The sequence below is a fragment of the Taeniopygia guttata genome, chromosome 4A, assembly GCF_048771995.1.
Source record: "Taeniopygia guttata chromosome 4A, bTaeGut7.mat, whole genome shotgun sequence".
Taxonomy (NCBI): domain Eukaryota; kingdom Metazoa; phylum Chordata; class Aves; order Passeriformes; family Estrildidae; genus Taeniopygia; species Taeniopygia guttata.
This window is the reverse complement of record NC_133029.1, coordinates 17,131,925-17,158,191: the sequence shown is the minus strand read 5'-3', so window position 1 is coordinate 17,158,191 and position 26,267 is coordinate 17,131,925. Positions and strand designations below refer to the sequence as shown.

The window sequence follows — 26,267 nt, the reverse complement described above, 5'->3', positions numbered from 1 at the left end:
TTTCCCCTTGTTCTATCACCACACTCCCACTGTCCAAAGTCCCTCTCCAGCTCTTTTGATCTCTTTTAGGTGCTGGAGGCCTGGGTGCTCCAGCAGGGAAATGCTGGTGGCTCCCACAGGAGGACAGGACAGGGATTTTCCTCCTGCCAAAGGGGATGGATGTGCAGACAGGGATATTGTGGCTGTGAATGAACATGACCCAGGCATCATCCTACCCGAGCCATGGTGCTCTGGGGTGACAAGCAAAGAAAAAGCAACCAAAATATACATAAAATACTGAAATAAAGAACTGAAAAGCTGCAGACAGGAGGGGTTCTTTCTTATTTTTGAGTTCTGAAATGCAGCAACAGGAAACAGAAGGGTAGAGACACAATGAAGCTCCAAACCTGCCCATTTATGTTTGAAAAAAATTACTAGGGAGGAAAATAACATTTTATCAGGTGCAATTAGGTTCTAAAAATGACCAGTTTTTATAAATTGTATGTATTTATATATGTGTGTGTGTGTGTATATGTATTTTTAAAGCCTTACATTTAAAAGATTAGTGCTCCTTCTGGCAAGGCATCAATGCAAATTTTCCTCTCCTGTTTACCTCCACAATACAAAGTGAAGATTATCTCATTCCAACGTCACTATATATAAATAGCACTATAAAAGCACCTTTAGAGGGCCAGCATTTTGCTTCCATTTTATATTATTCTTCCTTACAGAATTCAGATAAATGCTCCAAAATACATAAAATGCTCCAATTTTGCCCTGGGGAGCCGGAAGGGGAGGCACAGAGTTGTTGCTGGGAAAGGTCCTGTGGCATTATGGAATTTTGCTTTTCTCTGGAGGTGTTTAAGAGCAATAACAGGCAAGACTTTATAATAAATAGAATAATGCAGCCCTTGGGGGTGTGCTGTACTCACTGTGCACTGTTTTAGCTTCTAACTCCTTCCTCCCACCCATGGGGCTGGCGTGGAATCAACCACTACCTCTGTTGCACTTACAGAGGATTTGGAGCAAAGGAGCTTTTTCATCTAAAGGCTGGAGCCAACTGAGAGGGGGGGAAAAAACCCCAACCAACCAAACCTAAACCATCAGCCTTTTTATTTTTATTCCCCTTTAAGCCCCAGCTCTTGGCAGGCCGAGTAGCAGATAATGGGATTGAAGGAAGTGCCTTTCCCATGCAGGTGTTCAGCAGATGCAGCAGCACAACAGGGATGGCCTCTAGGAGATGTTTAAATCCAAGTGGGCCAGTCAGCAGGAAAGGTGAGGGCATGTGGAATCCCAATGAAATCCCAAATCATGAAATCCCAAATCCCTGCGTGGCTCCTGGCTGCTCCCCACAGAGCAAAGGTTGGATCTTTGCTGCCCACATGGGCTTGTGAAATGCTCAACTACTCCTCTCCCACCCTCGTGCAGATGGGCCACACTTGTGGCCCCACTGGAGCTGTGGGGTTTTGTCTGGCCAGGTTGGTTTGTTGGTTTTGTTGTTGTTGTTGTTGGGGGTTTTTTTGTTCTTTGTTTGTTTGTGGTTTTCGTTTTGGGTTTTGTTTGTTTGTTGGGTTTTTTTTTTTTTTGTCTTCTTTTTCTGCTCTGGCACGCCAGAGAGATTTATAGAAACAACATCAAAAGGCCTGAGAGTGGAGGGGATGGATGTGCTGAGCTGACCACTGGCCCCCGGATTTGTCAGGCTGGTATTTATTACAGCAGGGGAGGCGACAGCTATGTTAAGATCAAACTGAAATGTCAACAGTGAAATTGCATCAAGGCTGACCACTTTCAAGCAGCTTCCCAGTAATCCTGCTCCTTCCCTCCAACAGCACCGTGAGAGGGGAGAGATAAATTAGGAGGCAGCAAAATGCACCAAGAATACTGGAACAAAAAGCACATGGGTCTAGTGAAGGCTGTGATGTGGAAAATACTCACAGGGCTGAAGGCTGCTCATGTGCTGATGCCCTCAGATGTCTGGAAAAGGGAGCAGGCATCAAAGGAGAGGTGGCTGTCACCACAGCTCAAAGTGCTGCTAATCTGGCTGTTAAAAGGTGTGAGCTGTGGGCAGCTGCAGGGCCAGCCAGAGGGAAAAATAATTCGGGATGCTTAAGGGAAGGAATTGGAATGACAATTACTTTATCCTGTAAAATCTCCGATTAGGAGTTGAAAACCCAAAGAGAGAGGCCAAGCAGGAGTGAGGACTAGGGAAGGTGAAGATTGTTTTTGTTCTGTATTCCATAAGCTTCTCATACCAAACAAATTTACCGAAAAACAAGGAAATCAGTGGAAAAAAGCTGAAAACATAGGATCCATTCTTTAAAAATACATGGATACACAACATTTACAAGACTTCTTAGTGTATATTTACACTGACAATTTTGTTTTCTTTCTAGAATTAAAGCTGCCATAAATCTCCAAAGACTTAAGGGCCGTTTCAACAGCTGAATTACAAAACAGCTTAGTCACAAATTAAAAAACAAACTTGGACGGTTTAAATAAAGGGGAAAAAATAAACCATGTGATTCACTTCAATATAGATTTATATAGGAAACATCATTCTCTTGACTGTCTGTGGTTGTGAAATGGTGAACTTTAGTATTTTAATTCATGCTTTGATATTTTGGGTCCTAAAGAGAAGCAGCTGACCGAGCCCCTGTTCGACCACAACCCTGCTGGGAGGGAAACTGCTCGAAGCCATTTGCCCCTAAAAACTCTGCAAGTTGATGGTGGTGGAAACCAAACTCTAAAACCAACTTAGAAGAAGATCTTTTTGAAAAGAAATGTATTTTCTTCATAAATACAGTACAATTACATTTTACAATGTCTTTTTACTTCCTAGACATAAAACCACTAACTTTTACAAAAGAGTTCCTATACAAATACATGAAAAGAGATCCTCCCCCCCCCTCCACAGCCCCCTGGCATGGAGCAAAGCAGGGGGGATGCCCGGGAATGCTGTGCCAGCCCCGGGGAGCTGCTCCTGCCCTGAGCACTCCGGGTTTGTCTGGTGTGAGGAGCCCAGGTCTGGCCAGAGCCACCACAGTGTCACACGTCCCAGGCGCTGCCAGGGCTTCTGGAGCAGGAGGTGTCCTTGGAAATGGGCCTGGCCTAAAACTCTGCGAGTCCCCCCAGCTCAGAGAGCCCCAAAAACCAAAGCAGAGGCCATGCTCAGCTTTAGCACAGACCACACAGGCAGAACTTCAGCCCCAGCAATGTGGTGACCTCAGTGTCCCTCTGCAGACTGCTGAGGAACATCTCACACATCCCTTGAGTCCTCAGACACTAAAGCGCTGCTTTAACCCCCTAGGAGCTGCCAGGTAGGAGCTGTTTAATTTAATAATGATGTTGGGCCAGGTGGAACAAAAGTCTCTGGGTCTCAGGCAGTTCCCCGAGCAGTGAAACCACAAAGGAACTGCCCAAGGGAAGGACTTGGGAGTTTGGCCTTTCTGTAAGCAGTGAAAGGAAAGAGGAAAAATAACTAAACTTCATTTTCTTGTTTTGCTCTACAAAGAATATGTGGCTTTCTTTATAAAAGCTACAATTCTGCTTCTAATACCCGAGTTCAAGAAAAACTCTTAGTCTAAAATTTTGGTTTGCAAAGGTTGTTGCAATCATTGTTAAAACCACTTTCTACTAGAAATAAGCTCTACAAAAGGCAAAGGAACTAGGTGTGCAGTTTGTCTCCTTAAAGCAGTTTCTGTTTTAAAAACAAAATAAAAATCTGTACAGAGACCAAAGACTATAATACACATCTTCTTCAAAGCAAGCAGCTCGTTTACATTCACATCAGGATGGCTCTGAGGAAGCTCCAGGGGAAGAATACATTTCTGATGGCTCCCAGTTTGTCAGCACAGGAAAATGACCTCCAACTTCCACAGCAAAGTTTTGGAATTTTGCTTTTTTGGAAGAAATTGAAATTACAAAATAAGGCAGAGAGCCCCACCTAAGCAGTGTGAAACTGCACCATCTTCCAAAATTACTTCAAATGTATAAGGAACTGCCAAGGCTCCTGCAATCCTGATGGTTCAGGCTGTCAAAGACAGCCTGGCTTCCATTTCTGAAGGAGACAGTTGCTGTATTTTATTCACAAAAAGATATTATGTCCTTTTTGATTTGTAAAAATAAAATGCAGTGGGGCCCTCCACTTGAAAACAGTGAGCTGCAGGGAGGATAAACCAATTATTTTCACCTGAACAGCCAATACTGATCGAGGAAAATCAGTTTTCAGGAAGAGGTTTTATCTGTAAAAGATCCAGATTTTCCCAGACATTTTAGAATTTATGTGAACCAAGTGAGTTGTAATTGTTTATTTAGAGCCCTATAGTCATAAAACTTCTTTCCAGATGCTGAGAAGTATTTGTAAAGATGGAATATAACTTTTCCTGACTCTAAAGGAAGAGAAAAGCATTCAAACAGTTCTCCCCTCCCTCACACCACTACTCAATGGCATTTGATTTCCCTTGGTAATTTTAAGTCAAACCCACAAAATATAATATAGATACTCATGATGAAATGGCACAAAGGTGGACACCTTGAGCTAATGAGAATAGCTGCATTCTCAAAAACTGTAGAGGAGGAAGAGAAATCAAATCATCCAGGGTGGGCATTACTTCATAAAGTGGGATGGAATTAAGCCAAGGGAAATAAACACAAGACATCCTCAGGGATGAGAATGAAGTGGTGGTGGACAGAGTGCCTAGAAAAGAGTGGGGAATGGTTCAGAGGGAAGGGAACTGTCTGGAAAAACACTGTCCTACAGGACAGGCAAAGGCTGGCAGTGCAGCCCTGCAGTGCCTGCAGCTGGCTGATGGAAGGGCTTTGTGCCAGGCCAGGGCATCTCCCAGCCCACCCCTGGCCACCTCTGCCTTCTGCAGGACTGGAACATGGCCTGAAGATCCCTAACCCGCAGCAAAGCTCCTAGAAACAGTGGGAAGTGTTTTCCTTGGATTTTAAGTGATTATTATGAGAAGGAAAGCTCAGGGCTGACCTTTAGGCACCACCTGTGCAGAGAGAGGCACCTCCTGTCCCCTCCCACTGTGGAACTCCTATGATCCCTGGTGGTCTGGTAAGGCCATTTCATTGGAACACCACAGCAGTAGTGTCAAACAGGAATGAAAGACATTCACCAACTCTGTGATAATTATTTGCTGGATCTCCTCATTTCTGGGGTGAAATGATCCGAAATGAAAATTTTGCTACTCTAATGCTGCACTGAAAGCTGAAACTAGCCAGGTTCCCAGTGTGTGACCACTGCCTAATGAAATATTTTAATTTTCAAGTACAAAAAAAGAGTAGGTTTTAACAGAAATTAATATTGAAGTGTTTTAATAAAATGCAAAGACAGTAACAAAAAAAAAATACTCATGTACTTCTATTGGTCTTAATATCTCATACTTTCTGTAACCAAAGCACTGCTGCATCTGTGCTAGTTCCCAAAAATCTGGAAGTGAACCTCATGACTTAAATATGTAACTTTCTTCTGTAATGCCTCTGGGACTTTCTTTAAGCTGCTCTCTCCACTCACATGAATTAAAGAAGTATTTTGAAAGGAGAGAATCTGCCATCTGAACCTTTGCATGGAGCTTCTCTTTAAAGCTCTACCTCTGAGGCTTTGCTATGTGAAAAAGAATCCAGTCTCTCCAGAAAGGAGGGATATACAAAGTTGAAGGGCATTTGAAATATAGAAAAGTCTGCTACAGAGAAAGATCTCCACAGATGCAGTAGGTTAAGTTGTTACATCTACAACAGGGCTTCCCACTTGAGCTATGGTAAATTTGAAATAGTTTCACTAACGCCAATGGAATTATGATGTCAGAAATCTCATCTAACAGATCAGGGCTGGGCCTGTAAAGTCTTATTAATTTATGTAAAACATGAATGCAATATATTATTTACTATGCGCTGTAAAAATTATTGAAAAAGTACTTAAGTATAAAAGTGTGGCAAATCTTGCAAAAGTAACTACAAATATGAAATGCGACATTAATCACCGGAGTCATTTGTTTTAATAATGAAATAATTTAAAAAGAAATTTGGGAAGTAAAAAAAAAATTTACTACACTGAGATGGAAATATTTTCAGCCTGTGAACATGAAACACTTATTCTGAGTTCTTACACTGAGAGGAAAGAGGAAATAAAAGGGAAATCTCCCTTGATCACAGCTCAGATTTATCAAAGCTTCCCTGAACACCTGTATTCTAACACCACTAAGTGATGCTCACAACGGTGTCCCTGGTTCTGATCACTTTAAGGCCATTAAACTCACCTTACTACATTCAAGCTTGACAAGTAACCAGCACCTGTGAGAGCAGGCACTTCTGCTTAAGAGACTTTAAAAACACTGAAATGAAATATTAGATGTAGTGCACCTAAGGGCTAGTTTTTTTTCTCCAGATGTTATCAGATCCAGTATTTAAAAAATAAAGGGGGAAACTTTCAAAGAACAAGTGTTATGGGTTTTTTTATAATTTAGAACAAATTATAAATTAACCTGTCCAAACTTTTGAGACATAATATACAAGAGCAAACAGCTGAGTGTATTTTATTACTCAGGTACTAGATATTTTTTTCCCAATAAAAATGTCTTTTAAAATTGTCTTGCTACTGTTATCCCAGCTCAGATCCTGGTACAGCCTTTCAGATGAGGTATTCTACCATCTCTCCATCTGGGAGGTCCTGCCCCACAGTCTGAACAGGGGCTTTTCTTTCAAGAGTGCTGGAGTGGAAGAGTGGCCCATCTATGTGATGAGGAAAAACAAGAGACAATTAAAGGTGCAACTTCAATGAGGTTAGAAATACGACATTGACATTTTCAGTCATCCCGTATCATTGGCCAAAGACAGCTAATAACTTATTTAGTTTTAAAAAATTCAATTCCCACGTATGCAGACAGACAAATAAAGCTATTTTATCAAATTCCCTTTGGGTACCTCCCACTGATACACAAAATCCACACAAAACTGGAGTGACTGCATATAAATACCCAATGCAGTCAGGGTAGATTTCCACCACCAGACCTGTTCTCCCTTGATACCCATTAAACAGCACAGCAGGGGCAGGAGGCAGAGCCCAGCCAAACACTCTCTGCCACGAAGAACAACAGCATTGTAATGTGTCTGTAAGGAGAAGAGGCAAGGTTGTGTAATCTGCATTGATTTGGCAGAGTGGGCTGGAAAATGAGCAGCTCTTGCCAGCTGGGAGCTCTGTGGGAAGAAAATTCAGCTCCTGGGACAGTCACTGTCAACTGGATCTCCAAGGCTGAAGTTGCTCCTGTGACTGGGATGGTACCAAGACAGCTTTATTGTGATAGTTCCCTCTCCTCCTTCTCCCTCCCCCTCTCTGAGTCCACCTGGCTTTGGATGCCCACTCAATGCAATAGCCAGTTTGAACAGCCCATTTTCATGTGTTTAAACCCCACATCCTACTCACAACTTACTTCAGAGCAGACACTGACACAGAGACTGCCCAGGGATTTGCATGTCCCTGTTCTCAGTTCTCAAATCTTGCTGCCCAGTGTGCCCACGCTTATGCTGCCAGTCTTCAGGCTTTTCTTTTATTCCTTCAGTGTGTTTGAGACTACTCATTCACACTTGTCCCTGAAATCAACTTGTCCTCACGAAAACTAACCCAAATTTGCCTGGAGGTAGAAAGGGACATGAGGGCTGCCCCATAGATGGTGAGTGGGTGGCAGGGTCCCCCCTGGCACTGGGGCTGAGCTCTGTTACCTGTTTTCTCTGCACTGTAGGTCAGGTTGGTGCTGGGGAGTCGTGCTGGGGTGGGAGCTGCAGGGGAAGGAGCAGCCTTGCCCTGCTCACTGCCCCTGTCTGTCTGGGTGCTGCAGTCTCTGCTGCCTGTCTTGGAGTGGGCTGACAGCAGCGGCGTGGAGGGAAGGACAGGAGAGGGGGTGGAGGGGATGGACTCGGAGCGATACTCTGTTCCCAGCAGAACACCTGTGTGGGAAAAGGGAAGGAAATGTCACAGTCACAGAAAATTAACTAGTATCAGCTCTGCACCACTCTGCACTGATTGCTCCAGGAGCTGGAAAGTGCTCCTCCCCGTCAGGAGGCACCACTGGTTTGCCTTTGCACAGCACCTTCCTCCCCTTGGTGCTGAAGTACCCGAGGAGTAGCAGAGTCCCCATGTTGCTGCTTGCAGGTGGGCACTAATCTCCACACTTTGAAATCACCTGCAACAGGTCCTCATTTACATTTCAGGGGTTTTTACTCTCAGTTTTTGGCCAAACTTCTTCCAGGAAAAAAATATCACCTGAGATTTGCTTTGTTACAACTCCAAACAATGCCATTCCAGATAGGAGTCATGTTAGTGCAGAAATAACACTGCAGGATAGAAATCCTGATTAAAATCTCTGCTCCAATTCAAGGAGACTCTACACCATCATCCAGCTGCAACACCCAGCTGAAAGCAAGTGCTTGGGAACCCTGAAAACTATATCCCAGACATCCCTAAAGTCAGGTGGCAAATTGGGAATAAAGGTTTACATATTTAATGGCAGAGCCTGAGTATCAGAAGTCACAATTTCCCAGAAGTGATTAAAATAAGCAGCTATTTCAAATGTGTCCCATCTTGCAGCCAGCTTTACTGCAGGCCAGGCCAGCTGCTCTGTCTGTCCAACACATCCTCTTCTGCTGCTCCTGCCTCCCCTCCAAGCACTGACTCTGAACCAGAATTGCCACTGGTATTTGGGAATTACCCAGGCTGCCCTTCCAGCTCTTGTCCTCCCTCTTCTCCTCCAGGATGGGGGTGCTGCTCAGGGTTGAAGAGTGGGATAGCAAGCCTGAGCCAGCGTTGGAGATGGACATGAGGGACTTGGCAGGTCTCATGGAGGAGAGCTGCTCTGTCTTGCCAGGCTCCTTGCGGGAGCGCTGCTGCAGCACTTTGATCATGGCATCCTTCTCGATGATCTGAGCGTGCAGGGTCTTAATCCTTTGGGGCAAAGAAAAAGGACAGTTTAATTGTCTTCCACCTCCCTGGACTGAGGCCTCAGTGTCCCCATGGCTGTGACTAGGGCTCCCTTAGGCACTTGGAGAGGTGGAGGGAAGATGCCAGCAGATTGTCCTGGGCACTGGCTGCTCTCTGGCCCACAGAGCAGATCATGTGAGAGAGTGTGGTACACCACCCACCTGTGGCTACTGGAAACTGCTCTAAACAGCCATGGAAAGAGCTCTGAGACAAACCTGAGAGTAATGGGCAACGAAACCACCAGAAAGAATTAATACACTTTGGGAAGTCTGCACTCGGGGCCTAACTCCAGGGAAAACAGCTCTGTGAGCCTGTTAAAGGGTGGCTGGAGCCTGGGGTCTGATGAACATGCCCTCAAGAGAGAAGAGGAGCAAGCTAGATGCAAAAAATCTAAGACAAGACTTTTTTGCATTAGCCCTCAGTATCAAGACAGGTTTTGGATTGCTATGTTTATACTTCCTTGGCCAAATGAGTGTCTGGCATTTGACATCACTGCTGCTGGTGAAGACACAAGAATTTCTGGTTCTGAGATGTCTACCCAGGCAGTTCATTTCAAATCCCTGTCCAAAGAAGCCAGACAGGACTAAAGTGCCCTTTACCTTCCCTCCATGTCAAGACATCTCCTGTTGGCCAGCAGGATCTCCTCCTCCTCCTTCTGGATGCGAGCTTCCAGTGAGGTGTCGTAGCTGGGGTTGGGTGAGTGGCTGATCACCGTGGTGTCCCTGGAACAAGCAGGACAGCAGATGAAGGACCTGCTAAGTTTGCTGCTTTCCCCCCAGCAACACAAAAGTACTGCTCAAATGGAACAAACATGGATATCCACATTTTTTTTGAGTTTAAGCTGGCTCACTGTCTTCCAAAAATCCAACTCCTAACTTTATTTGTATCCTAGTAAAGAGGGATTAAAAAACATGCAGATCATTGTAACAGCCTCCTGTCCATTTTGGGCCAGTGCCTCACCTAAACTGAGCCACTGCACTATTCTAAAATAATCAAGGGGGCAAATCCAAGGACATAAGGAGGGGAAAGGAACACCAGGCACTTTTCTTCAACTTTAGATAAAAAGCTTTTTCCCTTCCCCTTACAGCAGCATCATACAGTGGATGTGAATATCAAAGGGAACAAGGCATGGAAGTTTCTGAAGCAATCCTAAGCATCTTGGCCCAAAAAATCTGGAATAAGGTGAAAAGAGTTTCAGACTGATTCCATATAAGGCCTAATGTTAACACTGCGATAGCTGGTCAGTCCAACAAAGCAAATAATGAGTATTTCATGCTACTTGTGAATGTAGAAGGGCATGAGAAAATCATTCACCAAAGAAACCCAACCTGACCCAGTTCCTGCCTGGGCCCTAAAGCATCCTTCCTGCAGCCTCAGCTTCCCAAGGGATGCCAGTTTCCACTGTTAAAGAGAAGGGAAAGAAATCTGGACAGTGTAGATGAGGTTGCCACTGGAATTAGTGGAATCTAGATGGAAATGGAAAAACAGAGGCTCTTTCCTGACTGGACAACATTCTTGTTCATTTAGTGAAACCTGAGCAGGCCTAACACATCCCCTCCCGCTCCATGATAAACAATAGACCAGGCCCCAACTTATCAGCCCACACTGAAAATATAACATGGCCTCTAAGCACAAGCAGCAGCTGGAGCCTTCAGGGAATCTCTGGGGAGGTGGAAAACAGTGCACAACAAGTATCAATACCCTAAAATAACAGCTTCCTTCTGGAGCAAGATAAGTGTTCAAACGCTAACACAGCAGATCTGCAGCTTCACCCCTGTAATTCCAGTGTGCTCTTACAAGCTGGGAAGCCAGTTGTGATAACATCCCCATCTGGATTTGGCTCATGAAACAATCTACAATAAAATCTGCTGTCCAGAACCATAAACTAGTGAGCAATGAAATTACATGCAAACAAGGCCTAATGCTAAGGAGCTGCACTCCAGTAAAAGCTCTTGTTTACCAACCAGCTGAGGCACTTGGGCCTATTCGCTGCCATAATAAGTGTTTCTGTACAGTCGTCTTGGAATGGGAGCTTGTTACCAAATTTCAGACACCCTCCCCACCCCCACAAGCAGTGCTTTCCATACACAGCAGAATGTTTTGAGCAGAATTTCCTAGTAGATGTTTCTGGTTAGTAACCAGACAAGACCACAAAGTAATTTGCAAAAATATTCTGGAGAACAAGGAAGCCATTCAGGGTGAATGATGTGAATCACCAAGCTCACCCCATCTCACATGACTTCAGCAAGGACTGATTCCTGTTTTAAAAATAAAAAAAAACCCCAAGCCTCTTCTCTTTTAAATCAACAGCTTCTAGGAATGGCTCAGAACAATTCTAGTCTGGAAAATGCATCCTGCATGTGGAGGAATCTTCCCCTGGAAAAGCATTTCTAATTGCTGGCAATTGCACAGCTCCCAGGAAGAGCAGCCAAGCTCCACTTGCTTGCAGAGTTCTGAGGAACTGTTCAGACCACAGGGTGAGCAATCACAGGAGGATGGCATGACAACATTCCTGGGTGGGAAATAAGACATTGAACTGGAAAAAGAAAATAATCCCTGTCCTGTGAAAAGTCCCATTTACCTCTGAGCAGCCACGGTGGCAGCTGCATCCAAAGCAAACTGTCTCATCACACTTTCCTCCAGGTATTTCTGTTCCCACTTGGTCATGTCAGCTTCCAGAGCAAGGATCCTCTCTTCCTTCTCACGCAGGAGCTCCATCAGCGCGGTGGCGTTGTACTCAGAGACATTGGCAGCCTGAGATGTGCCCTGACGCTGATTCCCAGGAGGAAAAAAAAAAAAAAACAAACAAAAATGCAAGTCTCAGGATGCAGCTGGAAGGCTCAAGGTTGGCTGCTTTGCTTTTTGTCACTGGTTTGACACAAGAAGCCCCCAGAGGAAAATGCTGTGGCTTTATGCTGTGTTGGGCAGGCTAACAAGAAAATACCTGAGATGCAAAATACTTCTCCCGAGGCCTTTTTTCCCAAAAGTATATGGAAAGTATCTTTTTTCTCAGAGATGTATATTTGGGCCTTTCCAAAGTCCCAAATATACATCCCCAGTGCTGGACTGTGCTATACAGGTGTGATGTGCACAGCCCTTCCATAATGCCTGATATAACACACACTGACTCCCAAGTGTTCAGCAAGGCACTCACTAGTATCATCCCTTCCAAAATATACGTCCAAAATATTTTTTAAACATTTGATTACTAAATTAATATGATCAGTGTAGAGTTGGGGACTGAAATAATTCAGTTCTAAAGCAAGATTTGGAAGACAGGCAGTGTTCCCTTACAAAGCAAGGAAACGTGGAGATTTGCTCAGATAATAGTTCAATGAATAAAAATTGCAGTTTTATATGGAAGTTTCATGTGGGATTAGCAAGACATTTTACTTAAAAAATAAAATAAATGGTTTAAATTAATATAAATAGGGCAGACTAACTACTTTATGCTGAGCTCAGAATTTTAACCATGACAGGAAAATAATTTTTTGTGTTGAGTCAGGCTCAATCTGGTTTAGAACACCTATTCTTCCAAAAGTGTAACAAAAAAGTTTATCAAATTACTTTAACTCCTACTAAAACCAATGCAAACCCCCAATATTTAAATATCTATTCCTATGAAAAGATGGAAGTTAGGGGATAAAAGTAAGCTGAAACTAAATGTGATTTAGAACACAGGTCTGTATCCTTTTCCAGTAAAATTCAGACACCTCACAGTTCATCTCTATTTAACATAGGCTGAAGTTAATGCAATTCTTAACACACCTCCACAATCTACTTCTCGTTCATTCTTTCACTGAAAAAAGACTCATAATAATATTGCAATACAGTCTTTGTGAAACTCCCATCTATTTCCATCACCTACGTTTATAGAATTGGCTTTGCTAGCTTAGTCTTGTGTTCTTTTTTAAAATTCAAAAGGTTTTTGAAGGATCTCTTTTCAGGCCAGTTGGTAATGAATTTTATGTAAAATCACAACCTGTGAACAAGAATTTTAAAATAATTTAAAATAACATAACCATGGTATTTACACCATGCAGCTATGAGGCTGTTTCTGCATCTTGTCACAGGATGGACCCCTTATTGCTCCTTACCTAAGTTCTCTGGTTGAAACAGAATTAAATCAGGTAAAGGCAATACAATGGCCAGGAAACCCATGAATCTAACTAGTGAAAAAGAAGGTATTTAACAACACAAGATGAAAAATACACTGTCTTTCTCTTGTGTGTGGGACAGAGTGCAATCCCCAGGAGCCCAGCAGGGCAGGGGGTACCTGCTGCATGCGGAGAGATTCCAGCTCCCTCTCCAGCCGGGTGCGCAGCCGGTGCTCCAGCTGCTCCCTCTTCTCACACGCTGCCTGCAGCTGAACCAAGGCCTGCTGCATCTTCTCCACCTTCTCAACATAGACCTGCTTCTTCTTCAGCTGAGACAAAGCAAGGAAAGGCAACATAAACAATAGGAACGAGCGAGTGAACTCTGGGCTTTGCCACCAGCCGGGAAGATGATGGCCAGGTGACTTCCAGCACCAGAAGGAAGCCCACAGGAAAGATGGAGAGAGACAGGACAAGGACGGATGGCTTCCCACTGCCTCAGGGCAGGCTTAGAGGTGACACTGGGAGGAATTCTCCCCTGCAAGCGTGGGGAGGCCCTGGCACAGGGTGCCCAGAGAAGCTGTGGCTGCCCCTGGATCCCTGAAGTGTCCCAGGGCAGGTTGGACAAGGCTTGGAGTGCCCTGGACAGTGAAAGGTGTCCCTATGACAGAGAGCTGGAATTGGATGATCTTTAAGGTCCCTTCCAGCCCAAACCATACCATGATTCGTGACAGATACCATGATGTCAGTGAGCCCTGGCCTCCTGCTCTGGCCTGGCCACTCAGGATGTTACAGCTCTGTCCCAGCTCTGCTTTCCTGCTGGTGTATTTGTCCTTTTTGTCCTCAGTGACCCCATGGTAACGATAGGGAAACAGAGGAAATTATCTGTGGCAAATGTCTGAGAGCAGCAATGGATGAGAAAGGGCAACAGGGACTGAAACAGTGTTTGAGTGACTTGATACAGGCTTCCAAGGTAACTACAGCAGTGCTTAGAGCTGATCCCCAAGTTGGGAACACTCTCAGTGCAATATTGAAAATTGCTGGCAGCATTTTTACAAGATTAAGCAGAAACTGAATCAAAATTTGTAGCATCCTATTGCAGTCCAATCAAATAATAGGATCAAAGCACACACCAGCCATGGCCCAGGCTCTCCCCATGCCAGGTTTATCCAGCTTTATCCCAGCAGTCTGGCCATTCTTCTTGGCCTGAGAGGTCCTGCTCTGTTCCTGCCACTTCCCTTCCATCCTCCTCCACTGTTCATCCTGCAAACCAAGTTGCCACTCTGCCTCACAAGAAGCAAGAAAAAGTACCACACTGAGCCCCCCAGTAACTGTCTTAGCAAGGTTAATCCACCATTCATGTAGAATAAAAAGGAACTAAAATATTACTTAAAAAGAATAAAATAAAACATATCCAGGGTCTGGTTCTAATCAAATATAGGGAATACTGAGCACCTGTGAGCATTATTTTCTGTTTAGGAAAAGACTAACAATTGCAATTAGCTGGCCCTGTGCAGCAAATCTGGGGCACTGCTTTTGTAGCTCTGATTGTCATAAACCCTGAAATACAAAAATAGCAGGAAGAAGGCAACTTTTCCCAACAGTCAGAGCCAAAATTCTAGACCAGCACCACAATGCAAAACACAGGCTCCCTTATGTGAGTTCAAAGAGCTGCTCTACAGCTTGATGGAAGAAAAGTCCACTGAGGGATATTAAAGACAAAAGACACCACTTTTGGCTCAGGAAGTCCTTCTTGGAAGCAGAAAGTATTCTGGGAAAGTATCAGTGCTCGCTGGCTCCATGCTGACAGTGCTGCCCAGGAATCTGCTCTCAGTTTCAGCAGACACAGGATACTTTGATCTGAACAACAGGAGCTGTTCTTGCATCACACCTTTGCTCCAAAAGGGTCTTATCATGTGTTCCTTAAAAATTTTCCCTTTTCTCACTCCTGTTCCTTCAGGCAATGCAAAAAGCAGAGACAGAAAAATCAATATTAATCCCAGACACAGTATCCTTTGCTTCTCTGCATAAAGTCAGCAGGCATCTAATCTCACAGCATGAATGTTGCTGCCTTAGAGGATTTTCCCCAAACGAGAATTTTATAATAAAAGTTACAACAAATAGTGAGCAATCCAGCCAAAGGACTTCTCACTGTACAGTGCATGTACAGTAGAAAGGTATTTTTATTCTTTAATTGCTCACGATTTCAAGCTTGTTTGAAATGGGAGGGATGAGAACATTTTAATGTAACTTAATAGTCCACTGCTGATCTGCAGAAAAATCAATAAATGTGTTATACTTGATAAATCTTTTTATTCCAGACCATAGTACTTGATAACACCAATTTAAGGTTTGTCAGACTCCAGTAAAGTGTGGATTAATGCACCAGTTTTAAACTTAGATTAACAGCAGCTCAAAGTAGCCAAAAGTGATAAATATAGGGTCAGCAGCAGAACCCAGAAATGGAGAGAAACTCAGTATCTTGGGTTTTGACCTGAACAAGATAAACTCACTGGCAGTGAAATACTATACATCGAGCTGAAAAATAATCTCTTCAAAACCAGCTCTCCTCCCTCTCTCCTCTTTATAAAGGAAGTTAAGGATGAGGTGATGGACATTTGATCTCATTACCTAATACAAACCATTTCAATTTCTGAGCAGTTTTTTAACACACAGGCAAAATCCTGCAAAAGCAGCCACCGACAACATTTTACAGTTTAACAAACCTGAGTATGCATATGTGTGGATTAATGTTCTGGCCTGCATTCAAAGAATACCAAGAGCCCAGCCAAAAAGCAGAATTAGGACACAGAAATTCCACTGAAACATCCACTTTGAACATTCTCCCACCAGCCAAACCTGCAGATGAAAAGTTGCAACACAAGCTGTTGCCCAAGTTCCCAGCACTGCCTGCACACGCCTGACTCGGGCACCAGACCCAATGTACAGGCACAGCTTGTTCAGTGGCTTTGCATAAAGACAACATTTTTTTTCTCCCTTCACAAGATGCACTTCATCTTCCAGCATCAGGAAGAATTAGGAATGCTGGAAGATTTAAGGCTGGTGTGCGTATTCTTTTCAACAGCTTAAAACTGGAATTAATTCACAAATTCTTCAAACAATTTTCAGGTTTTTGGAACTCAGGCATTCAGTAAGCTTTAAAGGCATGGGATGTGCTCCAGACAAATCAACTTTCCAAATGTCTTTTGTCAGAATTATCCTTTCTCTATAAGATAATCTAATTTCATGTGCTTGCTGCCCTCAGTTAAGTCAGTGCATTCTGGTGCTCTCACTCATTTCCAGCTCTGCCACTCTGCTATTGCAAGTATTTTTGAGAGAAAATTACTTTTCTGTGAACCAGGATTCTCCAGAAGTGGTAGAAGGGAAATTTAAATGTATACATTTTTGGTTTTCACCTCTCTGACGGCATCTAAGTCTCACAGTAAAGAGGATCAGGAATGACTTTTCCAAGCACAGAGGGATTTCATTACCAGAAATCAAGAGTATGATCTTGTTTCCTAAGACAGGAATTGGAAACGATTTCTTGAGTATTGCCAGGGTGCTGAAGACATAACTAAGATGGGAAGAAGGAAAAAAGGCAGCGAGCTGAGGCTTGTTCTTGGTCATTTGCCATGGATTCCCCACCCTCTCTCTCCCAGCAAAGAACCAAAACTGGCTGCTCAGTGCCAAGGGCCACAGCAACATCTACCTGGGCAGGGATGGCATCAAAGGACACAGGAATTTTCTCCTCTGCATCAGGCCTTGCAGAGAACACGTGCTCTAGATAAGAGTTCATTCCTGAAGCTTTACGAGGATGCAGTCACGCCCTTTGGGATGTAATTTTAAATAAATTTGACAAGATAGTAATTTTCCTTTTGATGGTACAGCATTTAACTAAGAAGCAAGCTCATGTTCACTTAATGTATCATAACTGCTTTGCCTCCAAGGGTGCTTTGAAAACACAGAGCCATTTTGCTAATGAGAATATCTTTATTTTAACACCTATTTATGATGTAAGATCTCAAATAACCTCAGTGCATGTCTGGAAGCACAGCAGGATGACTGTATGCATTCCCAGCATTTCCTACAGCACAATTTTAATAATGTCCTTATCATCTCCAGGTCAATCCCTGACTGCTTTGGAAAATGTCCTAACCAAGCACCAGAGGTCAGGCTGTAATTCTGACTAAACCAATGGAAACAGGAGTAGCCACTCTCCAGCTGCCACTTACTACAAAGTTTACATAAATTCTGCAACAGGACTCAGGACAAGAAAAATAAAGACAACCATAACTGGCCTGGGCTCTGCAGAAATCCAGGGCACAAAGAGCAAAGCAATGCAGGGAATATCCCTGAAAGATTCCCTGGCTGCCTCATCAAGTATTTCCAGCTTCATTTAACTTCCCCTCTCCCTTGGCATGTACTTGCATGGTCTAAAATCAATGGTCAAAGACAAGTTTTCCTCTCAGAAACAGGGGATATTTGATTATTACTACAACCGCCCAGGAGAAAGGGAATTAACAACATTCTAAAAGCCAAACAAATCCTGTTATTTATTTAGGCTTTTACAAACCATGCAATGCCTTTCAGGGATCCCAGGTTCTTGCAGAAGGAGGGCTCTGAGGAGGGCACAGAGGTGTCATGGAAAGGGAGCAGAGGCACACAGGAATGAGGAATTTTCAGTCAAGGCACAAGGCACAAAGGAGGATGTAACATCCTCCAACCAGAGCTGCCTGTGCAGGACAAACACAGCTCTGGACACAGCAGGTGAGGGGGAAGGATCTTCTTTTTGGAAAGAGATTCATTGCTTCCAGATGCGTTACTCAGCAAAGATTTTTTTTCTTTCTGGGGAATAAGAGAAGACTTCCTGCACTGATTCAGAACTCTCCCAGGCATTTTGTCAAACCCAGCCATTACCCTCTTCATCTTGGACAGCTCCTATTTCAGCAAATTGGTAACACTCATCAGCATCTGCTTGTCTCCCACTCACTATTTCTGATGTCTTCAAAGTCCTTTGTTTAATATATTCAGGGTGTTTTCATAACATTCTGGGTTTATCCTAAAGGTGAATCCATTCAGATGCAGCTGAAAATGTGTTTCCCCACAAGAATTTGCCTGCTATGGCAGAAGTGTAGTTTAAAAAAAAAAAAAAAAAAGCCAGCAAGCACGTTTAAATCATCTCACCCTCTTGCAGTTGGAATATGTTCCTCTAGGATGCCTTTGAACCCTCAGTTTGTTTGAATTCAGGCCCAACAAGGCGCCAGTGGCCTCAGCAAGAATTCCTGCTGAAACAATTTGGTAACACTATCCCCATGCTAGGGAACAGTGTTTGTGGCATGGGAATGTCACAATGCCGTCGCCCCGTTTGTTTGTGTTAAAATAAAGTTCTAACTCTCAAAGCCACCACTGGAAAATCACTCACAGGCAGAATATGTGAGACAGTGACATGGCAATAAAAAGGCAGTTCTGTCACAAGAATGCAGCTCATTAGAGGGAACCAGTTACAGGGAGGTTTCTCTCCTCTGCACCCAATCCATCCAGCAGTGACAAGCCATCCAAAAAGTGTCCCTTTTAGAAGCAACTCTTTCCTGAAAGGAGTATTAGGTAAGTCTCAGGGTCTATGTGAAACAAAGCTGTGGAGACCAGGAATATCTTTTTATATACCCAGGAAAGTGACTGGAAAAAAATAGAGCAGGCATCAAGCAAACAGCTCTCCTTTGGGTCTCCTCCTGACAAGCCAGAGCTCTGTTCTGAAAGTATCTCAGGCACAGCATAGAAAGTACAATAGATGTCATTGGGAAATGTATTTTTGCATTTCCCCCCAGACAGAACCCTCAGTGTTATCAGAAATAGAGCATTTTTTTCTCTCCACAACAGCACAGTGAGAAATGAACACAGTATCTTAGCTGGTATCTGCTTCATGTGGAATTCTGATGGCTGAATGATCTTAGAACTTCTAAACACAAGCAATTTTAGAAAAGATATTTCATTCAAACTTGTCCCCTGCCTTATGCCCCAGTTCCTACCCAATAGAGAGGTCATCTCTCTTCCCACTGCAAGGTGTGTATGTGAAGATGGCAAAGAGCAGATATTTTTATCTTCCTGGTGGTTGTCACTATTCTTCAAAGCTGTCTCATTGAGGCACTCAGTAAAAAAAGTGATTTGTAAAGCAGTGGAGCAAAGCAGTACAAGTTACACTACTGTAAAAAAACCCCACAAACTTTTCTTAAGTTGAAGTGTGGTCTTCCATGGTATAAATTAAATAGGGTAAGCAGAAATGACCAAGTTTGAGGGGAAAAAAAAAAAAGAAAAGTAAAACGAGTAGCACTTGTAGCCTCTGCACTCAGCAGTTGTGGTTAGATAAGTATTTGGCACCAAACTCCCGCCTCCAACATTCCAAGTCTGGTAAGGACTGGCAGCAAGTCAGCATTTACTCAGTGTCAGGTGGATGAGGATGGTCCTTCCTGCAAAGCCAGCAGTTCTGGCCCTGGCCCAAAGCAAAGCCCAGCTCAACTGCTCCATCTGCTCCAGGCTGTCAAGGTGTATGTGAGCAGATGGGGTTAAAATCCTGTGTGACCAGCCACAACCCTGCTGCCATCCCACTTGAGAACCTCCCAGCAATCCATGCTCCAAAATGAGAATTGTTCATTGCTTTAGCTCCAAATATTATCACTGTTTCTGACTGTGATATACATTTTAAGCCAACAAACGTTTTACCTCAAATATGTTCAATTTACGTCAAATGTATTACATGTAATGAAAATAATCTGAAGTTTTGACTTTAGAAACCACAGACCAATACTTCACTAGAAACAATTATAGTAAACTGATGATTTATGCAAAACGCTAGAACATTATTAAAGGGAAGAACAAAAATAGAGAAGTGAAAATAGGGGTTAATAACTGTGTATCTGTATGAAGAGGAGAAAAACAGTAAAGTTTAAATATTATATATAAAACATACACATACTTAGCAATTCTGTTCATAGACACATTTAAGTTTGCTTAAAATATTTATGATCACTCACCCTATTTTGCACTTTGCAGAAATAAACCCCACACTATGAAAAACTTTAATGGCAGCTTGTTCTAAATTTGAAGAGCCATTTCACCCTGCTAACAGGAAAAGCATTCTGTGAATATCTACTTTTGCACCCAACTGCTTCACACCATGCTTCAGTATCTCCAAGATCACTCCTTTCTCCATCATATTTAACATTCCATTATCTTTCACTCTAATTTGGATGCTAAAATCCAGTATGTATAAAAACCCTCAAAGCTCCACAGGTATAGACAAGTGTCTAGATTTTACAGATTTTGTCCAGACTGGCAATTCAAGCCAAGGGTTTGGAAAATAATCTAAAGCTCCAATTCCAATGCAACATTTAAATTCAGTAACAGTCATATATGGCTTATAGCTCTCTCTAGAATGGAAATACTCTTGTTATAAAGGATCTGGTGCACACAAGGCAAGGTTACTCTGCTTAATAGGAAGTCAAAATGGAAAAGGTGAAAAGAAAAGCTGAAAACTTACATTACAGGAGGCAACAACTTAAATATGCATCCCTCCCTCAGGCCCTGAGCCAGAGTAGCTGCCAAACCTGAGCTTAAGAAACTCCACCCTCTGCTGCAGGACCAGTTTGGAAATTCCTGACATTTACAGGGACTAGTCACTCAGATTAACCTGGCCAGAATAAAGAAATCATCCACTAATTCTTCATATGTCTTGGTCACTGAATGCCACTAACTCAGAATGGTGTTCCCAGCCCCTTCTAAAGATGCCCTGAGTTCTGAGCAGCTCCTTGGCTGCCTTTCAGAGTAACCAAAGAGCCTGGGGATTGGAGAACTTTCCACAGTACAACACTAATGAGGCAACAAATGCGTTATAATCCTAAGTATTTCATTAAAAAGTGATTTGGGAAACCTGCAAAAGTGACTCTTTACCATCGTTTTGCCCTTGTTCCTTCTAACCTCTAGGAAAAAGCAGAGTTAATTCCTGCTCCCTCACTGAGACACTTCCATATTTATCTACAGCAGGAAGGGTGGCACTTCCTGAACGCCCGGGGATTCGAGCAAAGGTTGGATGCATGTGACCACAAGCCCTCATGCAGATCATTTCACTCTGGATCAGCCTATGTGTGCTTTTTAAACTATCACACAATTTAGCCCAGAATGACTTACCTATTTCACTATTCTACCTAGGCAGAAATACTTTGCCACAGCACTGAACCCAATTTTTCTAGTGAAACAAGAGCAGTCTTTTGAAAATAAAACATACAATTATTATTACCTCTCAAGGCTTCAACTTTACTGTGAGGGAGCCAAAATGAGTGCCTGTGCAGAGGTTCAACCCAGCCAAGTGCTGTGTGTGCTGGCCCAGCTGATCAGAGCACCTCATCCACATTGACTCCAAGCCTTTTCCAGGGAAACCACAAGGATGTCCCATGGACTTGGAGTTAGTGACCCATCAGACTTTTAAATAAGGTGCTGAAATTTGAATGAAAGCCAAAGAGCTCCAATACATTGCAGAATCAATGAGAGAATAGCTTGAGAGCCAAAGAGAGCCATGTCAGATGTAAATTACCATATAACCTAATGCTCCCTCTCCCCTGAGTGAGTGCAAGTCAGCCATGCCAGGCTAAAGGAGGTTATGACAGCAGGTAAACCAAGAACAGCCTGAATAAGCAGAGCAGGTCCAGGGGAGATCCACAGAGACTGAGGGAAGGCTTCCTCAAAGAGATTAAAGAAAGGGCAAAAATTAGGGACACCAGGGAGAGACACAGGAAGGTTCAGGGGAGGGCTACTGAGGCAAATCCAGAGCCTAGAGAAGAGCAGGCTAAAACTCAGAAAATAGCTACACCTGTACATGGGAGAGGAGGATATTCACTCAGTATTTATCATTCCTCCGTTGGCACAATGGGATCCTGAAGGGAGAGAGAACTAAAAGCAGACAAGGGGAGGGTTTGAGGAATGTCTCTGAAAGCAGCAAAATTCAGGTGGACAAAGGCATAGTGCCCACTTGAGCATGATGCTGAGTACTGGTAGCCAGGGAGATGGCAGGGTTGGAGAACGAATCTGCAATGAGGAAGTGTGCTTGGTCAGGAGATTTCCTCCTGAGACTCTCCATGGAGGAAGAGTAGGAGTAAAGGAAGCAGAGGCTGGAATGGGAAATGGGGCCTTTGAGAGGAGAGCAGAAAGCAGGGGGAAAGGACGAACACTGTGACGCAGAAGGGCACAAAGGTAAGAGCCATGAGTGGAAGGGACAAGGCTACAAAAGAAACTGCTATGAAAGCTGCCCAGCTAAGCAGCTCAAGTGCATTATCCTCTTTTGGGAGGAAAGGCAGAGAAAACAACTAAGGTCATGCCCAGCTTATTACAAATGCTGGGCACACACGGTGATCTGCACTGTCCCCACACCTGGCAAAGGGACAAGCCGCATTCATCTGATATTACTTGAAAGTCCATCCATATCTGAATTTCTGCCAAGTTCAGCAGGTTTCCGGGGCTGAGATTCCATTACCAGCCCACTTTTACAAGTTGAAACAAAATGAAAACAAAATATGGCTGCTTAGACAAAAGCATTTCCAAGGAAATAGAGATTTGTGGCTTATGTGTTTAGCTAGTCAACACAAAGCTAAGCCGATAGAAACAGCTTTGAAGAAAGCAGATTTCCTTATAACTTCCACAAGACAAACTCATTCCCACAGCCACTTTTGTTGGAACACAAGCTACTCTGACTCTTCTCCCTCAGCATCCTTACCTCCTCCTCCAGTTTCACCACCTTGGCCTGAGCGTTGTTTAAGGCCTGGTCTCGGATCTCGATGTGTCTCCGCTGGTCCTCGTTGGTGGAGCGGGCAGCAGCCAGCTCTATTTCCAGTTTCTCTTTTTCCCGCTGTGTTTCCTTGTCTATGGATAAAAAAGTGATAGTTACCAATGCACAGCACTTGTGTCTGCCCAGTTTTCAGGAGCCTTTCACTCCAGAGGTGAAGGGAAGATTGCACTGGAACTTCTCACAAGAAAGAGAATGCAAATCTAGTGCTAAGAGGGGAAAAAAAAGGACATGGCTTTCAAGGAAGAGAAAGACCCTTAATCCTGAAAAACAAGTATGGTACCTTCAAGTAACAATGTACCACAAAGATAGTGAGAAGGAATAGAAGGTGCATCACTCAGTACAGTTACTCAGGTAATTTGCTGTGATTATGCAGATGGTTAGTGAAACTTGGCACCTCTTCACCTCTGAGCTTTCAGCAGTGGAAAACAAACTGAGTAATTTTAATATCTCAGGCTGGGGAGAGAGATAGCAGACTGGTGTTCCTGAAAAACTTGTGTTCCTTTTTTCCACCCTGGCCCCCAAACTAGAAGGGGGTTCTGGTCCTTTCCTTATTGAGAAACCCCCAGCAAGATCTTCAGAGGAGTCAGAAAACAAATCAGCAGTAAGAACTCCTCACTCTTCCTCTACTGCCTATAAAAATGACCCCCTGGGCCAGAAGTGAGGCACATAAATCTATTCTGTCCCTTCCCAGAGCAGACCTGCCACCCCAAACACAGCAGCTCATAATTTTCTGCTGCTCTTCAGGAAGATCTGGATGCTGATGGAGCAGCAACGCTGAGTGTTGCAGGAACAGGACACTGCCTTCATAAAAAAAATAGATAGGATAAAAATAAATGGAGACTGGAGAAATTATCACAAAGGGTGTAAGGCAAAGCCACAACACAGAGCTGATGTCCTCTGTGTGTTGCCATTCCCAGCTCAAGCCAACCAGCTCCAGAGATAACATTAACCCACTTGCTGCATACACAACCACAGAATACTCCCTGGAGTGATCTACTCCCAGCACTGATGACACCAGGGAAACTGCATTCCAGAAACCAATATCCCACGACAAAGGAATGAGGACAAGGAGTGGAAGGCTTGAAAAACAGGAACGAGGTGCTGGGTGTTAGGACAGACTGTATATGGAGTACACAGGCCCATTTGTGCAAGCATGTGCATAACTATATTTACAGGACCAAAATTATTCCCTTTCTTCTGCCAGCAAAGAGCCAGGAGCAAAGCTTTAGCAACACAGAGTAGCTGACGATTCCCTTCTGCCAGGGAATCAACACAGCCCACACACAGGTTGCAAAACAAACCTGTCCACCAACAGCTCCCAGAACTCTGCAGACCAAACCCTGAGTCAGAGCCAGCCCAAGACAGAAGGACAAATGTCATCACATACTTTTTTTTTTTTGCCCATCTTTTCCCAGCATTTCTTCTCCACCCAGGAATGAGCTGCTGCCAGTGTGAGCACATTACTCTGTACTGCAGACACTGAGCTGCATTGAGACAGGGTGGCATTATGCCAGCAGGTATCAGTCAGTGCTACCAGGCTGTTTGTTAATCTGGAAATGCTTGCAGAGACACTTTTGGAGGTTTTGTTGCACACTTCTCTCCAAATGAGAACTGCTTCACTTGACAAGTGCCTACAGCACCCCTAGAAATCCTGGGAATGGTGAAATGCAGGACTGTGGCTTCCATGTTCACCCAAAAGGAGAGGCCCCCACAGCTTTGACCTCCCCACCTTTCTGGGTGCACCTATGAACCTCGATGTCCACCCAGCAGAAGGAGAGACTAAACTCCCAGATTTCCCAATACCACCAGGAGTTTGGAATTCACTCTCTGACAGCCATTTGCTTGCAAGACAAACCGCAAGGAATAAGCTAAAGATGATACAAGAGAGGGACACCAGAATCTGTCAGGGTAGCTGCAGTGTCTGTTACACCACAGAATAATCTGTTTTGCAATTTTATTGCACTACCTTTTTATATAACAACTGGAGAAAAGTGAGCATTGTCAGAAGGGTGGAGCACACTATGGGATGAGAGAAAAGTTGGCCTGATGCCGTCGGCCTCAAGACGTTTCAGAACAAAGGAAAAGCAGCATTTCACAGCCATCATTTTGGTTTGCCTTGTGATAAATCCACTGCTGTGGACAGAATTCCTGACCCTCACCCAGCCCAGCAGCCTGCAGGAGTGCTCATCCCCTTTATTTTTGCTGAACAGGATAAGGCAGTGGCAAATTACAGAGGAAGGAGATAGGAGACCTAGCAGGCTCCTCTCCTACTGGTCTTAACTTGTGCCAGGACTCCTGTTGGCCTGGGGAAGGTTTAATTTCAAAGCTTTCAAGGAATAAAAGAGATGGATAAAATATCTAAATTATGGGGTAAACACTAATTTTACGGTTTAACTGAAAATTACCTATGCTCCAATATCTCTAATAAATCCCATCAGATGGACTTTACATACTGACAGAAAAGGAATTCTTGAATCCCTCCTCCTTTCTCCACTGCCAGCTTTGGGCTGCCACTGCCCTGGTTTCTGTGCTGATCATTAATCTGCTGCTCTGTCCTCCCTCCCAGGTGACTGGAGCTTTCCACTGACCCACGATGGCTGTGTAACTCACTTTGTGCAAAGAGCTGGGAGATGGTTTTCCGATTGTCTTCAGACCCCTCAAACTCCTTCTCTGCCAGCTGCTTGTTGGCTGTTTCCATGCGTTCTGAAAAAAAAAAAAAATCAATAAAAACGAATGAAATAATTTAAAACTTTCAAGTATTAAGTTACATCTGCTCAGGGTGCTCCTGATGCTGGGGGAATGGATCTGCTAATTCTACAGCCTATCAAAAGCCGGGACTCACTTTTGAAATGTTTTTAATTATGTCCTTAAGGAAATAAATTCAATGAGACAAAACAGGTTAAAGTTCCAAAGAAATTATTTTAAACATTTATAACATAGAGGTTTATTTGATTTTTTCAATTTATACTTTTATTTTTTCCACACAAATAAATCCCACCATGCAATTAAAAGAAGTCCTATAATTCTCCACTAAATCTTAACAGTAGATTAAATCACTGTTGTCCAATTACCTGACTTGAGGGAATAGTGTAAAACCCTAAAAACAGCTTAACAGCTCTGCTGCTCCAAGCTGCTAGGAATTTGTATCAGTCTGTGAAAATTAGAATGAAATGTTTATGCTGTGTTTTATTATGAATAAGATTATTTAATGCATGTTTTTGTGCACAGTACAGGGAAATGTATAGCTTTACTCCCTGGATGCAAAACATTTTCTGGGAGACTTAATAAAAGACATGAGGCAGTGACAGCATGCAGGACAATCAGAAGCCTTTCTTAAAAAAAATTAAACTTACAGTTTAAACAACTGTTTGTGCACCTTCAA

General features: G+C 43.4%; 1 protein-coding gene across 1 annotated transcript in view; it reads right to left on the bottom strand.

The window, feature by feature from the left end:
• Nucleotides 1-2,744: 2,744 nt before the first annotated feature.
• AMOT (angiomotin) overlaps nucleotides 2,745-26,267 on the bottom strand; it is a 49,089-nt gene continuing 25,566 nt past the window's right edge. The window contains exons 6-13 of the mRNA XM_030272897.4: nucleotides 25,496-25,588; nucleotides 22,814-22,959; nucleotides 13,236-13,385; nucleotides 11,541-11,731; nucleotides 9,559-9,681; nucleotides 8,691-8,923; nucleotides 7,705-7,929; nucleotides 2,745-6,717 (exon numbers count right to left, since the gene is read on the bottom strand). Coding sequence (XP_030128757.1) covers nucleotides 6,617-6,717; nucleotides 7,705-7,929; nucleotides 8,691-8,923; nucleotides 9,559-9,681; nucleotides 11,541-11,731; nucleotides 13,236-13,385; nucleotides 22,814-22,959; nucleotides 25,496-25,588 — 1,262 coding nt within the window. The 3' untranslated portion in view covers nucleotides 2,745-6,616. The remainder of the gene's footprint in view (nucleotides 6,718-7,704; nucleotides 7,930-8,690; nucleotides 8,924-9,558; nucleotides 9,682-11,540; nucleotides 11,732-13,235; nucleotides 13,386-22,813; nucleotides 22,960-25,495; nucleotides 25,589-26,267) is intronic.